The sequence below is a fragment of the Mastomys coucha genome, unplaced genomic scaffold (assembly GCF_008632895.1).
Source record: "Mastomys coucha isolate ucsf_1 unplaced genomic scaffold, UCSF_Mcou_1 pScaffold22, whole genome shotgun sequence".
NCBI classification, from domain to species: Eukaryota; Metazoa; Chordata; class Mammalia; order Rodentia; family Muridae; genus Mastomys; species Mastomys coucha.
The window spans coordinates 223,490,821-223,507,030 of NW_022196905.1; the positions used below are offsets into that span (position 1 = coordinate 223,490,821).

General features: G+C 50.4%; 4 protein-coding genes across 4 annotated transcripts; 2 read left to right on the forward strand and 2 right to left on the reverse strand.

The window, feature by feature from the left end:
- Positions 1-6: 6 nt before the first annotated feature.
- On the reverse strand, positions 7-517 carry Gng14 (G protein subunit gamma 14). The gene is made up of 2 exons (XM_031340633.1): positions 298-517; positions 7-212 (listed from the first exon to the last, which is right to left on the reverse strand). The coding sequence occupies exons 1-2, from the start codon at positions 388-390 to the stop codon at positions 87-89; spliced, it is 219 nt and encodes a 72-aa protein (XP_031196493.1). The 5' UTR covers positions 391-517; the 3' UTR covers positions 7-86.
- Positions 518-4,215: 3,698 nt separating this feature from the next.
- Positions 4,216-8,318, forward strand: Dhps (deoxyhypusine synthase). The gene is made up of 9 exons (XM_031340629.1): positions 4,216-4,654; positions 5,038-5,202; positions 5,832-5,953; positions 6,036-6,132; positions 6,214-6,300; positions 6,697-6,802; positions 6,880-6,983; positions 7,901-8,026; positions 8,101-8,318. The coding sequence occupies exons 1-9, from the start codon at positions 4,448-4,450 to the stop codon at positions 8,194-8,196; spliced, it is 1,110 nt and encodes a 369-aa protein (XP_031196489.1). The 5' UTR covers positions 4,216-4,447; the 3' UTR covers positions 8,197-8,318.
- Positions 8,202-14,399, reverse strand: Wdr83 (WD repeat domain 83). The gene is made up of 9 exons (XM_031340631.1): positions 14,095-14,399; positions 13,895-14,015; positions 13,706-13,811; positions 13,393-13,441; positions 13,185-13,311; positions 9,354-9,421; positions 9,150-9,258; positions 8,950-9,064; positions 8,202-8,510 (listed from the first exon to the last, which is right to left on the reverse strand). Exons 1-9 carry the CDS (start codon positions 14,195-14,197, stop codon positions 8,361-8,363), a joined length of 948 nt encoding a protein of 315 aa, XP_031196491.1. The 5' UTR covers positions 14,198-14,399; the 3' UTR covers positions 8,202-8,360.
- Positions 14,400-14,477: 78 nt separating this feature from the next.
- Positions 14,478-15,881, forward strand: Wdr83os (WD repeat domain 83 opposite strand). Its single transcript, XM_031340632.1, has 4 exons — positions 14,478-14,640; positions 14,750-14,855; positions 15,356-15,453; positions 15,524-15,881. The coding sequence occupies exons 1-4, from the start codon at positions 14,591-14,593 to the stop codon at positions 15,588-15,590; spliced, it is 321 nt and encodes a 106-aa protein (XP_031196492.1). The 5' UTR covers positions 14,478-14,590; the 3' UTR covers positions 15,591-15,881.
- The last annotated feature ends 329 nt before the right edge of the window (positions 15,882-16,210 follow it).

Sequence of the window (16,210 nt, forward strand, 5' to 3'; positions counted from 1 at the left end):
ACAAACTGCAACACAGGAGCTGTCATTTTTATTGAGGACCTTCCTGTGGTATCCAGGGTAATAAGGGCAGTAGCATTATTGTGAGTTCATAGGATAGCACAGGGTTTCTTTTCCTTGAAAGGGTTGGTGGCAGCTGGGATGCCCACAAGGAAGGGGTCGCTCTTGGCCTGCTCCGTGCAGAACTGCAGCAGATCTGTGGCTGCCTTGGATACCTGCAGACCCCATCAAGTCAGCCACATCTGGGTATCCACCTGCTTGCACAACTGTGCCCACCCCCAGGCCTGTCCCAATCCTCACCTTTATGCGGTTGATGCCTGCTTCCATTCGCAGTTGCTCCACTGCCCTTCGGGCCTGTCCAATGTCACTGCCAGTGGCCACCTTGCTAGACATCTGGGAGAAGATGAGAAGGGCTGTGCAAGCCTCAGACTCCAAGCTTCTGCAGCTCCTTCTAGGTTCTGAAGACGTCTGAACACGCTCGGCTGCCTGCTTCAGCTTCACCTATCCTACTTTGGCTCTCTCCCCAATGCGGACCTGGCTTCTTCAACCCCCTTCCCAGTCCCTGCAGAGACTTTGAAGCCAGGACCTAGTGAAATGTCACCAGTAACAACAGTGGCAGCTGCTGTGACAGAAGGGGTCTGTTCCCTAGGAGGCCCAGTGGCTGCTTTGGTGTCACCTGTTCCTTGGCTCCCCTGGGGGACTTGGCTGCATGCCTGGGATGTGGGACTCTGACTTGCTGGATATCTGTGGACTGTCCCCAGCAGACCTTCCTCCCTGCTTCTTCCACCCCCTAAGGTTATTTGTATCCTGGCTCAGCTCTTCCCTGAACTCCAAACTGTCTTTTTAATAATCTTCTTCCACTCCACTTTAAAATTCTAATGGGGTTTTGAGATGGTCTTGTAGCCCACGCTGACCTCACCATCCTGTTCAAATCATTCTTGTGTCTCATCCGTCCTACATTTACTCCCAGACCTTCGTCCCAGCTCAGGCATCCATCTCCAAGGCCTTCATCTCTCAGGCACTTCCACATCTGCCTCTTGGACCGTCATGTCAACCTTTTTGTTTGTTTTCTTCGAGACAGGGTTTCTCTGTGTAGCCCTGGCTGTCCTGGAACTCACTCTGTAGACCAGGCTGGTCTCAAACTCAGAAATCCGCCTGCCTCTGCCTCCCGAGTGCTGGGATTAAAGGCATGTGCCACCACCACCCAGCTAGTGTCAAGTCAACCTTTAAGTGAAATTCTCAGACTGGTTCCTGCTCTTACTGTTCATGCCTCCTGCCTTTCTTCCCAACCCTGCCCCACTGGTCTGAACCAGTACAGTACTATGTGTCAGTTGCTAGCTTTTCTATGCCCTACTTCGTTCCTGGCTGTTTTGAAAACTTGGATATGGTGGTGTCCACCTGTGATCCTGTCACTGTGGAGGATGGCTTGGGCTACATAAGGCTCTCTGTCAAACAAAACAACAAACAATATGGGGTGGAAGGTGGAGTGGTTGGCATTATGTATATTCAAAGCTACTCCAGAAGCTGAGCTGCAAAGATTGTTTACTGGGAGCCAGGATTTTGAGAGCAGCCTGGGCCACAGAAGGACCCTGACCCAATAAACTCATTCTCTGCAGAGTCTTCAGGATGCCAGACTACCTCTTAGAATTTCCTGTTATTTATAGGATCAACACCATTATTATTCAGACAGGGGCTATATCATTTAGACTGGTCTTTGACTCCTGGGCTAAGATGGCAGTCAGACTCATCTCCTTGAGTAGTTAGCCTGCTTATCACCCTCCCCCTTTGTCCCTTAAAGGTTATCCTGACAACTGTTCATCTGTTCATTCATTTGTTCATTCTTTCATTCACCAGTGTATTAGCCTGGCTGAGCTGGTATAACAAAGCCACAGACTGAATTGTATAAACCCCAGGAATTGTTGGCTGGGGGGCTGGAAATCTGAGGTCAAGGTGTTGATTTCTCTAAAGACAACTGCTTCAACAACCTCTTTAAATTTTTTATTTTATGAGTGGAACCGTCCCGCAGTCCCACTCGGGTCTGTGTTTGCTTCAGCCAGAGGTTAGATAGGACCTGTAAAATGAAACAGGTTGGGAGAACAAAAGAGACACGGATGCCAAGTAAAATCAAAGCATCTATTTACTTGAGGGTATTTTGAGCTTATATAGGCAGGTAAGAAATGAAACTGAAATCTCCAGAAATAAAATATATGCATAACATAAACACAGTCTCAGATGTGGAGACGCCAAGATCTCTGCAACCCAAAGTTCTTTGGCGTAGGAGTGTCAGCAACCAGGAGTAGCTTCCTCAGAAATTCTCAAAGGCAAAACTGCAGTGTAGCAGGCAACTGTTTAATCCTGGCAGGTGGCTACCTGCCGGGTCAGGCTGTGGAGCTGAGGCGAGGGGAGGGAGGCAACAATTTTAAAATTCATTATCCCAGCCCTCATGAGATAGAGGCAGGTTGAATTCCCTGCGAATTGAGGCTAGCTAGGTCTAAATAATAAATTCCAGGCCAGTCAGTTATGTGGTGAGACTGTCTCAAAAAAATTTTTTTTTAATGTGTATGCATCGAGGGCAGGGGAGTTGCACTGTGAAACAGGTCAGAGGACAACTTTCTGGGAACGTGTTCTACCATGTCGGTCTTGGGAGCTTGAACTCAAGCATTCAGGCCTCCTGACAAAGGGCTTTACCCAGTGAGTCATGGTCTTACCAGCCTGGAAGTCAACCTCTTCTGTGTCTCCACCTGCTCTTTCCTCTGCTTGCAAATCATGGTGACTCTGTTTACCTGAGCATAACAGCCATTACTATCTTAATGGGAGCAGCTGTGGCTACTTTCACTGAACCTGTTCCCTACAGGAGGAGTAGGTGAGAGTATCATCAGAACTCACTTGGGATTTAAGTCACTTTGCCCTCCTGCATGCTACTCCCAGATGTATGCAGATCTCCCTCCAGCCACGGGGGTGGGGGGTGGGGAGTACTGGGCACTGCTGACATATCTAGGTTAAATGAATGGGAGGCCTTTGTCTGTGTATCTGTGGAGAAACAGTGTCTCTGAACTCTTTATATAATAGGAATTTTCTGCGCGCACCAGAGGACAACCTCAGATGTCACTCTCAGAAGACATTCACCTTGTCCCCAGACCTGTGAGTACGAGCATGCGCATGCATGGCATGCTTGTGGAAGTCAGAAGAGAATGTATGGGAGACTCTTCTATCATGTGCCTTTGGCTACTGAGCCATTCTGCAGGCCATCTCCAAGGATCTGCCTGTCTCTGCTTCCCCAGAGCTGGAATTACTGGTAATGCCAACCTTCCAACCCCCCTGAGTTCTGGGAATCGAACACACATATTCAGTCCACACTCTTGCTTTTTTGCCAAGCAAGGACTTTACTGGCAGCTATTTCCCTAGCTATGCAGGTCCTTTTTGTTGAGACAGGGTCTTGCTGTCTATCGTTCAGGCTGGCCTGGAACTCGAGATTCTTCTGCCTCCACCAACTGATTGCTGTGTGTCCCAAGCCTGGTTTAACCACTTGACAATCTTCCGTTTCGCCGGGCGGTGGTGGCGCATGCCTTTAATCCCAGCACTTGGGAGGCAGAGACAGGCGGATTTCTGAGTTCGAGGCCAGCCTGGTCTACAGAGTTCCAGGACAGCCAGGGCTATACAGAGAAACCCTGTCTCAAAAAACCAAACCAAACAAAAAACAAACAAACAAAAAAAAACCCCAAAACAAAACAATCTTCTTTTTCATCAGACTATGGTCATTGGGAGGTCAGAGGTCTTGTCCATTGCTAAATCGTAGCACCCAGCAGAGAGCACTATTTCTATTCTAGACTACACAAACTGTGGAATGAGAGGTGCCCCGGTCCTAGGCCCAGTGTATCATTAAAAGATGCATGGTACAGATTCTAAGCAAGCTTCTTGTGGTAAAAAGATGTCAGTCACCCCTGCCTCCCCAGAGACCCAGTGAAAATTGAGCTATGGCTGGAGGGGGAAAAGAGGAGGCAACGAAGGTTGTGGAGGCTGGGAGAAGCACCAAAAACAACAACAAAAAACAAAAGCAAAAAACCCCAACACTATTCCATTTGACAAAGGGCTGCAACTAACTTTTTTTTTTTTTTTTTTTGCCTGATGCCCTAAATCGTGTCCAAGGGCTCCGTCCTATAAACAATCACTTCGCTCACGGTCAGACAGCTCGCAAATTAGGCACTTACATCCGCTTGAAGCTGAATAACAGCTCCAGGACCACGTGTACGCAACACAGGAATAAAATGCCGGTAACCAGGACCGCAGGCGCTGCCCGTGGTCACATGACCAAGCAGCTTCCGGTTTCGTCCCCCACTCCACCCCCAAGGCTCTGAAGTCTCCTGTTCCTGGGCTCCGGCCGACCGCGCTGAAAGGTTTTGCGGATCCCCTGGCGCGGAGGCTGCTGTGATCTGAGAGCGGCTGCGAGCGCATGGAGGGGACCCCGCCAGGGGCGGCGCCCTCCTCGGCGCTGGCCGCCGTGCTCAAGCACAGCTCGGCGTTGCCGCCCGAGAGCGCCCAGGTCCAAGGTTACGACTTCAACCGCGGCGTAGATTACCACGCGCTTCTGGAAGCCTACCGCACCACCGGCTTCCAGGCTACCAACTTCGGACGCGCGGTGCAGCAAGTCAACGCCATGGTGAGGCGCGGGGCGGCCCGGAGGCGGATTTCCGCGCGAGTGTCCAGGAGAGGCGGAGTTAACCAGTGTTCTGCGACGGGAGGAGCTTGGGGTTAAAATCAACTAGGGCTTTGTAGGAGGAGCTTAACGCTGGGAGAGCCCTGGATTCTCTTTTCCCAGTGGAAGGAGACCGGAGAAGATGATACTGGGTGTTCTCAAAAGGGAACAAACCCCTAGTGACAGACCAGGACCTGGCATGGGAGGGTTAGGGTCTGCACAGGGGTTGTGCTTTGGTTTTGTAGTGGTCTACCTGAGTGCAATCAACCTCTGGGTCCAATCCATGTGGGGTACCTCAACTTGAGGTGTGTAGTCTTAGTGCAACTTTCCTGTGCCCTTATAACCAGATTGAGAAGAAGCTGGAGCCACTGGCAGTAGATGAAGATCATCACGAAGACCTGACTCAGAGCCGCCGCCCACTCACAGGCTGCACCATTTTCTTGGGCTATACTTCCAACCTCATCAGTTCAGGCCTCCGTGAGACCATTCGATACCTCGTGCAGCACAACATGGTGGGTCCCCGTTAGCTCTGTGGCCCCAACCTCCTTGGGCCAGTAGACAAAGTGCTATTGTTCATTTAAGAGAAATGAAGAGGCTCAGAGATTGAATATTTGCTGTCCTGTGAAAGATTTGGGTTTGCTTTCCAGCAACCCATCATAACCATCTGTAATGGGATCTGATGATGCCCTCTTCTGGTGTGTCTGAAGAGAGGGACAGTGTACACATACATGAAATAAATCTTTTTTTTTTTTTTGGTTTTTCGAGACAGGGTTTCTCTCTGTAACCCCGGCTGTCCTGGTACTCACTATGTAGACCAGGCTGGCCTCGAACTCGGAAATCCGCCTGCCTCCGCCTCCCAAGTGCTAGGATTAAAGGCGTGCGCCACCACTGCCCGGCGTGAAATAAATCTTTTTTAAAAAGGGTGTGAGGAGATGGAGTCTTGTTGTTAGACATACTTGCAGTCCTTATGCCGCAGCCTCCTTTCTGAGTGCTGGGATCACAAGAGTGTACCACTTTTTCTGGCTGTGGACTGGGCTGGAGTTGGTTTTGCTTCAGAGCTCATGCTTTGGGTCTGGATGAGCTCAGGCCAGTGTTAGGCTCTGCTTAGGAGGATGATCAGTGTGGCTGCCTGTGACCACAGGTGGATGTGCTGGTGACCACGGCTGGAGGTGTGGAGGAAGACCTCATTAAGTGCCTGGCACCCACATATCTTGGCGAGTTCAGCCTCAGGGGGAAGGAGCTCCGGGAGAACGGGATCAACAGGTGAGGCTCTGAGTAGTGGTGGGGGCAGGGAAGCTGGGCTGAGGGTCCCAGTGACCCATGCCCACATGGTTTCCATCTCCAGGATTGGAAACCTGCTGGTGCCAAATGACAATTACTGCAAGTTTGAGGACTGGCTCATGCCCATTCTGGACCAGATGGTGCTGGAGCAGAACACAGAGGTAGGGCTGGAAGGGCTCAGGAGGACCTGCATAGTACTCGGAAGACATGTGAGCTAATACTGATACCCTCTCCCTTGTTAGGGTGTGAAGTGGACTCCTTCCAAGATGATCTCCCGGCTCGGGAAGGAGATCAACAACCCAGAGTCTGTGTATTACTGGGCCCATAAGGTAGGTTGGGTGGTGACAGCATTCCTAGGCTCTGGCTTGCACTGACTTAGTTGTCTTTGCAGTCACCTGAGAGTCTCTATAATTATTCTTAGTCTTCCCAAATTTAGATGAGGTATGTCGAGCAGAGAGGCCGGGTAATGTGTCGGTTGATTGCAGGGTTCTCCTAATTATGCCCTTACACTCCTAGGATTTGGTGTAGTGCCTTAGACGTCAGTGGGGCCCGACCCAGGGTACTGTGCACCCAGGGACAGTGCAGCTCAAGGGTCTGGACAATAACAAGCCATTGCTCAGTGTGCCAGCACCTTCTTCAAGCCATGTGGTTTTCCTCAGTGGGTTGGGGATCCAAGGTGTTTTGGGGTGTGAACTGTAGCTGCTGACCGCTCCTGTCTCCACCAGAACCACATCCCTGTGCTGAGCCCTGCACTCACAGACGGCTCGCTGGGTGACATGATCTTCTTCCATTCCTATAAAAACCCAGGCTTGGTCCTGGACATCATTGAAGGTTAGGTGCTAAGGCCCTGGGAGAAGGGGGAGGAAGGCCCACCAAGGCCAAGGCCTGACCTCTGCCCTCTCTTGCAGACTTGCGGCTCATCAACATGCAGGCCATTTTTGCCAAGTGCTCTGGGATGATCATCCTGGGTGGAGGTATGGTCAAGCACCACATCGCCAATGCTAACCTCATGGTGAGTGGAGTGGCCCTGGCAGGCCATCCCCACCCTCTATTCTAAGAGATGGCATACTAGGCATGTACTACAGCAGTGGACTCGATGGCCCAGAACCCCTGCCCTCTGTGGAGTTATGTTGGGATGAGGCAGGCCAGACAGCCGTAAGTGACAGGCATGTGAGGACTAAGGAATGCCAGTCAGGCAAGGTGATGGCTGAGTCACAGCTGCTTAGGAGACTAAGGCAGGAGGAAGGCTTGGACATGGTTCAGGGCCAACTTGAAATGCTGTGGCGTGAAAGGAGTGATGATTACTAAGTGAGTGTTTGAACAGGCTTCTGGAATTGTAAGCTTGAGCCGAGATTGACATGCTGCCCACAGCCTTATGGTTATGTATGGGAAGAGCATTCTCAGTGAGGAACATCCAGTGCAAAGGCCCTGAGCTATCTTCACCTCGAGTGCTGAGGGCAGCCTAGACATTCCGCTTTACAGCTAGCTGGGCTGTGCAGCAGACAGAGGGATTGGAAACTTGCTCTGAATGAGAACAGGACTTGGGATGAACATATTTGCCGAGGCCCTCTGGTGGCTTCGGGTTGAAGAGTAATGGATCTGAGGCACAGAATAGTGCTGTAGTGGGAGTGGAGGTAGGTGTGGTCTCCTGCGGATGGTTTGTGGCAGCCACCAAGCCATCTCTCCAGCCCTATATGCACTATTCTTTCTTTGCCTGTGCTTTAACTGGTGTCACATGGGATGCTCAGAAGTGGTACATTTTGGTTTAGGGTGGGACAGCTCGTACCCAGGTGTACAAGGGGTTGGAAACATGATCACCTGCCCAGTAACCTCAGGCACTGATGGGCCCTTCTGAGAAGCTCTCTAGGCCTTCCTCTGTGTCATACCCAGCCTTCTACGGCTTCTTACGAGGCATTCCTCTACCCACAGCGGAATGGAGCTGACTACGCTGTTTATATCAACACAGCCCAGGAGTTTGATGGTTCAGACTCGGGAGCCCGGCCAGATGAGGCTGTCTCTTGGGGCAAGATCCGGATGGATGCACAGCCAGTAAAGGTAGATGGTGGCTGGCCAGGGTGCAGGGCCATGGGCTGTCCCATGGCTCCATGGCTCACTCAGGTCCTCTGCAGGTCTATGCTGATGCTTCTCTGGTTTTCCCCTTGCTGGTGGCTGAGACATTCGCCCAAAAGGCAGATGCCTTCAGAGCTGAGAAGAATGAGGACTAAGAAGATTGGTAAAGACTGAGGCTTTTTGCCACACCTTTATTTATTAGTTTATATACCAGCCTCTCCCTGGGCCCACTCCTTGGTCAGCAGCATCTCTAGAATAAATGGTATTCTTGTTGGGTTTTCTGAGTTAGTCTGGATCCTTGGTGTCAGGTCCATTATCCTCATCCGGCTCCACCCTCTGCCTCATAGGTCTCTTCTCGCCAGTACTGGATGCTGCCTCCCATGGCAGTCAGTAGGCAGGGTTCCGTGGGATGGTAAGCCAATGACTGTACCACATTAGAACCCACAGGCAGGGCCAGTGCCAGGGTACCCTAAGGAATGAGTGGTAGGGAACAATCACTATCAGTCTCCTTGAGACTTTAGCCTGAAGTCCTCAGTCATCTCTTCCCTGACTTTTGGAGGTGCTGAGAATGCTAGGCAAATCTTGCCACTGAACCACAGCCTTGGCCTAAAGACTGCTAGCCTTGGACATAGAAAGGTCCTAGCTTAGTCTTCCTTGTGACCCACTGGGACAAACTACAGCCAGCACCTTGTCCAATCCTTTAGCACATTCTGTTCCCCTTGCTTGAAATATCGTTCCTGCTGTTCCCTCATTCTTCCTTCATATTCCAGCTTAGGAGGCTGAGGCAGGATGAATTCAAGCCCAGCCTGGGCTACAAAGTGAGACACACACCTCCACCCTCTGCCAGAGGTCCAGCTCAAATACCTGTCATTATTGCCCTTGGAAAGGAGCACAAGGGGAAGGCTCACCTCTACCAGGTCCCAGAAGAATACTTTTCCGTCCTCAGAGCAGCTGACCACGTGTGTGTCCCGCTCACTCAGGCAGCAGTCCAGCTTGTACTGCTGGTTCTTATGGCCAACATACCTAGCAGTGGGGGTGGGGAGGATCAGAGGGCCTTGTCCCACTCCAGAAGTGGGGTGAGGGGGGAAGGCCAACCATAGGGACTCACTCGCCCAGCAGCTCCCCTGTGTCTTTATCTAGAAGCCGCAGAGTAGAGTCCAGGCTGGATATCAGAGTGCACTGCCCGTCCCGGCTGAAGCAGGTGCAGGTGATGGGGCCTTAGAGAGAGCATGGCAGGCAGGTAAATCTGGGTACTCTTGTCTGTCCCACCACTTGCCTTGACTGTCCCGCTGGCCTCAGGGGCCACACTCACTGCCCACGTAGTCTGAGGAGACCTGTCCCATCCTTAGGTCATAGCGCCTCACGCGGCCATCCACAGAGCTGCAAGAAAGGGTAGATCCAGCCTAAAGCATTGCACCTTGTGCTCCAGGGCAGCCTGTGTCCCTGTGCATTCCTGGCCATCTAGGAAAATGTGAGCAAGGCAATGATGCTCTTCTGCTTTGTGACTAAGCCTCAGGGGACAATCTGGTCCCACTCAAAGAGCTATGCCCTCTTTTCCAACCCCTCAGAGCTTTCTAGGACCTATACCTTTTGATTGGTACAGCAGTCAACCCTGCCTGTACCTGGGTTCTACATCTGCATAATTGACCAACTACAGCTCTGAAATACTTTTTTTTTTTTTTTTTTTTTTTTTTTTTTTTTTTTTTTTTTTTTGGTTTTTCGAGACAGGGTTTCTCTGAGTAGCCCTGGCTGTCCTGGAACTCACTCTTTAGATCAGGCTGGCCTCGAACTCAGAAATCTGCCTGCCTCTGCCTCCCAAGTGCTGGGATTAAAGGTGTGTGCCACCACCGCCCGGCTGGAATACATTTTATAAAGATCTTATTATGTTTTTTCAAGACAGGGTTTCTCTGTATAGCTCTAGCTGATCTGGAATTCACTCTGTAGACCAGGCTGGCCTCTTAGCATGCACAGGCCCTGAGTTCCATGCAAACCAAAACCATGTAGCAGAATGGGCAGTCTAAAATTTGCTATCTCTGGTAGATCCTGAAATCAGCCTACTACAGATATCAAGGTAACTGTATTCTCAGAGTGTGACTCCTTCCCCACCTCCAGCACCACCCTGACTTATTTTTATCTTGCATATGTGGAAGCTTTGCCTGTAATCCCCAAACCTTAATGCCCATGCCCCCCAGCAGCTTTCTCCTTTTTTTTTAGACAGGATCTCATAGTCTTGACTGGCCTCATACTCACTTTTTGACGGAGTTCCTCCTTGAACCTCTCTCATGCTAGGATTACAGGTGTGTCCTACCATACCTGCCTCACCTTGAATCTCTCTCATGCTAGGATTACAGGTGTGTCCTACCACACCTGCCTCACCAGGAACTATGGAAGCACAACCGCAGCAATGCCAGTCTTCTCCTCAAAGAAACATGACCTTTCACCCCTCTCAGAAAAACAGATGTCCAAATGTCTCCTGCAGGCCTCTAGTCCTCATCTCTCAGCTGCTCTCATCTGGCCTAGCTGCACCTGCCAAGTTCATCTGCTTGGGATGTGTGCTTGTTCTCCCTCCAGCTGGCCACTAGGTGGCTCTAACCACCCGTTTGCTTTCACCAGGCCTTCACTTCTTGACTTTTGTCCCTAATTAGATTAGATTAGTTGTCCTTCCTTCCTTCCTTCCTTCCCTCTTCTTTCTTTTCTTTTCTTTCTTTCTTTCTTTCTTTCTTTCTTTCTTTCTTTCTTTCTTTCTTTCTTTCTTTCTTTTTGAGACAGGATTTCTCTGTGTGGCCCTGGCTGTTCTGGAACTTACTCTGTCAAGACCTCTGCCTGCTTCTGCTTCCTGAGTACTAGGAGTAAAGTATGTGCCACTACTGCCTAACTGTAGACAGACGGGCTGGCCTTTAACTCTTGGTTCCCCTGCCCTGGCCTTCTCAATGCTGGGAAGATGTTACAATATTTGCCATAGTTGGCACTCAGTAACTTTTTGTTTTTTTAAGATAGGGTATCTACTTAGTTCTAGCTGGCCTAGAACTTGTTATGTAGACCAGAATGGCCTGGAACTCACCGAGATCTACTTGCCTTTGTCTCCCAAGAACTGGGATTAAAGGCATTGCCTCCCTGGCTCCTGGTTGCATTTATTTATGTAAACCCTCATTAATTTGTTTTTGGATTTTTTTCCGAGACAGGGTTTCTCTGTGTAGCCCTGGCTGTCCTGGAACTCACTCTGTAGACTAGGCTGGCCTCGAACTCAGAAATCTGCCTGCCTCTGGCTCCCAAGTGCTGGGATTAAAGGCGTGCGTCACCACTGCCTTGCTGTTTTTGGATTTTTATCTCATACATGAATGTTTTATGTATGTATGTATGTATGTGAATCATGTCTGTTTCTGGTTCCCTGAGGAGGCCAAAGAGGGTGTTGGATTCTCCAGAACTGGAGTTACAAATGGTTGTGAGCCACCATGTAGGTGCTGAGAATCAAACCTGGGTTCTCTACAAGAGCAACAAACACTCTAAACCACGGGGCAGTCTTTCCAGCCCTCATGGTTGCGTTTATTGACTGTCTTGCTGGACAGGACAGACTAAAACTGCAGTTCTTTCAGTGAAAGAGGCTATAGAGTTTCTACCATGAAGCAACCTATGCTGAACAAGGAAGATCTAGAACGGTCCAAGTAGGTAATACCGGAAGTGGGACCTGAAGATGAGAGTAGCCAGCCAGGTGCAGCCAAGGACAGAAGTACACAGGCCATTGTTTTTGCTTAAGTTCTTAATCTGGGCCACAGTGTGGAGTCAAACATAACAAAGTTCCATATCACCAAGCTGAAACTAAGTGATGTCTGTAGGCCTGGGAGAAGTCTCAGCATGAAGAAAAGCAAGACTGGTGGTCCAAGTTTGCTCTCTGGAAACCACACAATAGCTGGATGAAGTAGTAGTGTCTTAGCACTCTTCCTGGGGAAATGGGAGTTGGAGATAGAAGAGTCTCTTGGAAAGCCAAGGGCCAGTCAGCCTGGAGTGCACAGCATGGCACAAATAGGGAGGGAGATCCTGGTTTGCCTCAACACAGTAAAGGAGAGAACTGACTCTGTCCTCTGACCTCTACACATGCCTGCATACACACAATACTATAAATAAAATAAAAAAACTCCAGCCCCAGAGAGGCCTCTGACCTCTGCTGATACCTTCCCTCCATACATATCCCCCATATAGATGCATCTACACAATTTTTTAAACTTTTTATGTGTATCTGTGTCTTGCTTGCATGTATGTTTGTGTACCACGTGCATGCCTTGTGCCTGCACAGAGGAAGGTATCAGGTCCCCTGGAACTGAAGTGACACACAACTAATTGTAAGTCATCACGTGGGTGCTGGGAATTGAAGCTAGATTTCTTTGGAAGAGCAGCCAGTGCTTTAAACCACTGAGCCATCTCTCCAGCCCCCATGTCTTTGACCTTTTGGGATGCTTATTTTGATTTACAGAATGAAGTGTTGCCTAATTATCTGAACTGGGCCAGGCTTTGAGGTGAATACCTATAATTGCAGCACTCAGGAGTCAGAGCTGGGAATACTGTCACAAGGCCTGCCTGGACAGTATAGTGAGTTCCAAGGTAGAGTGAGTCTCTGTCAGAAAAACAAAAACACATCTAGGCTGGGATTCAGCATTTGTGTGTGTGTGTGCATGCATGCGTGCAAGTGTGTGTGTGTTGTTTTGGAGACAGGGTTTCTTGAGTGGCAGTGGTGGCACACGCCTTTAGTCCTAGCACTCAGGAGGCAGAGGCAGGCGGATTTCTGAGTTCGAGGCCAGCCTGGTCTACAGAGTGAGTTCCAGGACAGCCAGGGCTACACAGAGAAACACTGTCTCAAAAAAAAACAAAAAACAAAAAACAAAAAACAAAAAAAAATTGTCTCAAAAAAAAAAAAAAGGTCAAAAGAGTTTCTCTACATAGCCCTGATTACTTGGAGATCCAAATGCCTCTGCCACCATGCCCTTCATGGCTCATTCTGATACTCTTAGCACTTGGGAGGTAGAGGCAAGAGTATTAGGAATTAAAGGCCGTCTTGGATTACAAAAGACCCTGTCTCAAAAAACCAAACCATGGCCACTGTGACCTCCAGTGGCACCAGGGCAAGGAGTGTGGCCCTGGACCTACTCACCCTGCTAAGATCTCATGGTCTGACACCTTTACACTGGATATGCCGTCTCTGGCTTCATCTAGTGTTTGCACTGGCTCAGGCTTCCGAGAACGGCAGTCCCAACATCGGACACTGGAATCAATAGAACCTGTAAAGTCAACGTGAAGGTGAGGTCAGGTTTGGGTCTCTGGGCAGCAGCCAGTTTCTAGCTGTCCAGGCCTAGACTCACCAGACAGGATGACTGTGGCCTCTTCATTAAACTGAACGGTGTTCACCTTCTGAGAATCAGGAATTACCAATTTAGAGGGAGTGGGGCTTTGGAGGATTGGGATAAGGGCAAGGCTCAGGGCATGTTAGAGCAAGGGCACATGGTATAGGTAGGGGAGGTGAGAGGTTCTGGGGAAACTGGAAGGAAGACAGTGCTTGGTGGCTGTCTGAGTATGCATAGGGAAGACTGTAATAGGAGGATCTTCTTCGTACCACCCATGCGCTACTATGATCTCCACAATGCACACATTCAGGGTCTTCTGGCTTGTACTCACTCCAGCGTGGCCCCGAAATTTGCGCACGACCTGCCCAGTTGCTACATCCCACAGCACCACCGTCTTGTCTCCGCCACCAGAACAGAGATGGCTGTTGTCAAAGGAGCTGGAGGACGGGAAAAAGAAGGTCAATATCCACTCATGATCCTAGCCTCCGCGTTCCTTATTCCAGCCTGGCCCAGGGCTCACCCGGCCGCATCCAGCACTTCGTAGCCGTGGCCACTGTACGTCCGCAGCAGCGTCCCACGCAGCGGATTCCACAGCTTTAGGGTTTTATCGCTGCCGCACGTCAGGCAGTAGTTGCCATCCACTGGGGAACAGTAGGCATGGGTTACCTGACCGTCAGCCTCAGGCGGAGGGACGCCCGGGGTGAAGGCGAGAGCGCTTACCATTAAATCGCACGGCTCGCACCGCGCCCTGGCCGCAGTCCAGCGTCTTCAAGCGTTTCTGCGGCAGCTCCGGTGCCCGCGGCTTTGGCTCAGGAAAAGCCATACTTTAAGAGAATTAGTCCGCTGCTTGCTTTACTGCTGATGTATTGAGACCACCTTCCTTCCTAGCTTTCAAAAATCCTTGCTCGGGTGTAACATTATTATTGTTCCCCCAGGATTTATTTCCTGCTTTGCATTTACGTGTTCTAAATTTCAGCGCGTCAATGACAGTTTTGGGGATAGTGAAAGCTTCTTTCAGTTTTTTTTTTTCCTATACTTCCTACTTTCTGTTCTGGCCTTTCCTTATTCTTTTTCTGGCCGAGAGCCGTCCTGCTCACTTGCTATTGGGAACAGAAGCGCTAGGCTACTGGTGTTACTCTAAAAACCATCCTTCATTCTCACGCCGGAAGCTGCTGTTCTAGCCGTGAAAGAAGGACGGCGTGGTCTTCAGTTTGCTATGTCCACCAACAATATGTCCGACCCACGGAGGCCCAACAAAGTGCTAAGGTGAGCAGTCCAGCAAGTCTTGGCAAGGCGTCTTTGGTTGTGGCCGTGGGTCTAGGCTAAGTCGGCCCAGGTGGGACTTGATCGCTCCTGATCCTTGAACATGTCGCAGGTATAAGCCTCCTCCGAGTGAGTGCAACCCGGCTTTGGACGACCCGACTCCGGACTACATGAATCTTCTCGGCATGATTTTCAGCATGTGCGGCCTCATGCTTAAGGTGGGCGGGATGAATTTCTCTGAGTGTCTGTTGGTCCGCCTGAAACTGAGGCCTGGGGGTGGGTTTAGAAAGAGGCAGGCTCCTCTGGCTGTGCTGGAGGTGGGGAAGGGAGGTGACGTCAGCGGGGGGGGGTGTGCTAGGGTGACGCCCCCAACATAGGGGAAGTTGGGCTTGCTCTTGAAGTGTACACAGCCAAGCGGGTCTGAGGGTGGAGCCTAACTTAGGCAATTTACGGACGAACTGCGGGGGGGAAAAAAGGCAGGGAGGGTCCTTAGCACGTGGGAATGTTAAAGCCGTCTGAGAGGATGTGGTGGGGTGAGAGGTGCAGGATCAGAAGCCTGATGTTTGGAGAAGGCTCTGAAGGACTGGTGTTGAGAGGTACTCACTTGGGGACAAGGTCCAAGCTGCAGGCGGAACCTGATATTTGAGGATCTTGCTTGTGGGAGCTCCTTGGCGTACTTGTCACTGACCCAGTCCCCTCACCCACCTTTCTTCTTCAGCTGAAGTGGTGTGCTTGGGTTGCTGTCTACTGCTCCTTCATCAGCTTTGCCAACTCCCGGAGCTCGGAGGACACCAAGCAGATGATGAGTAGCTTCATGTGAGGACCCTGAGTAAGGGGATGGGTTCCACGCATGCTCTCCAGAACTGACAGCTTTTTTCTGTCTCAGGCTCTCAATCTCTGCCGTGGTGATGTCCTATCTGCAGAATCCACAGCCCATGACACCTCCCTGGTGATGCCGCCCAGGAGGGTTGGATCCTGGACTCCCGCCCACCTTATCTCTGGCCTGCCTTTGGCTGCCCCCACCATCCCTCAGCTGCTGTCCTAAACTTTCCTGAGTGGTCTCTGGGCTCCCAGCTGAATGGAGGGAAGCTGGCCCTGTCTTTGGGGTCCTGCTTCTGCTTTGAAAAAGAGAAACCTGCAGACTTCCCTTTTACCTGGCCATTGTTAAGAGAAACATTGTTCATGTTTCTACACATTCACTTGTTTTCTTATTGAAACCAGTTGATATAAAAATTTCCACTCTGGTTGGCTTGTATTACTTCTTTTGTTCATGGCATGCTCTGCCCAGTGAAGACTCCCCTTGTTGGGGCCCCTGTCTGAGCTTCCAGGCAGCTGTAAGCTGTCATGTAGGTGCTGGGAATTGAACCTGGATCCTCTGGAAAAGCATTGTTTTTTTTTCAAGACAGGGTTTCTCTGTGTAGCTCTGGCTGTCCTGGAACTCACTCTGTAGACCAGGCTGGCCTGGAACTCAGAAATCCACCTGCCTCTGCCTCCCAAGTGCTGGGATTAAAGGTGTGCACCACCACTGCCTAGCTGTATTTACTTGTTTATTTTGAAGTGCTGTGTATGAAAT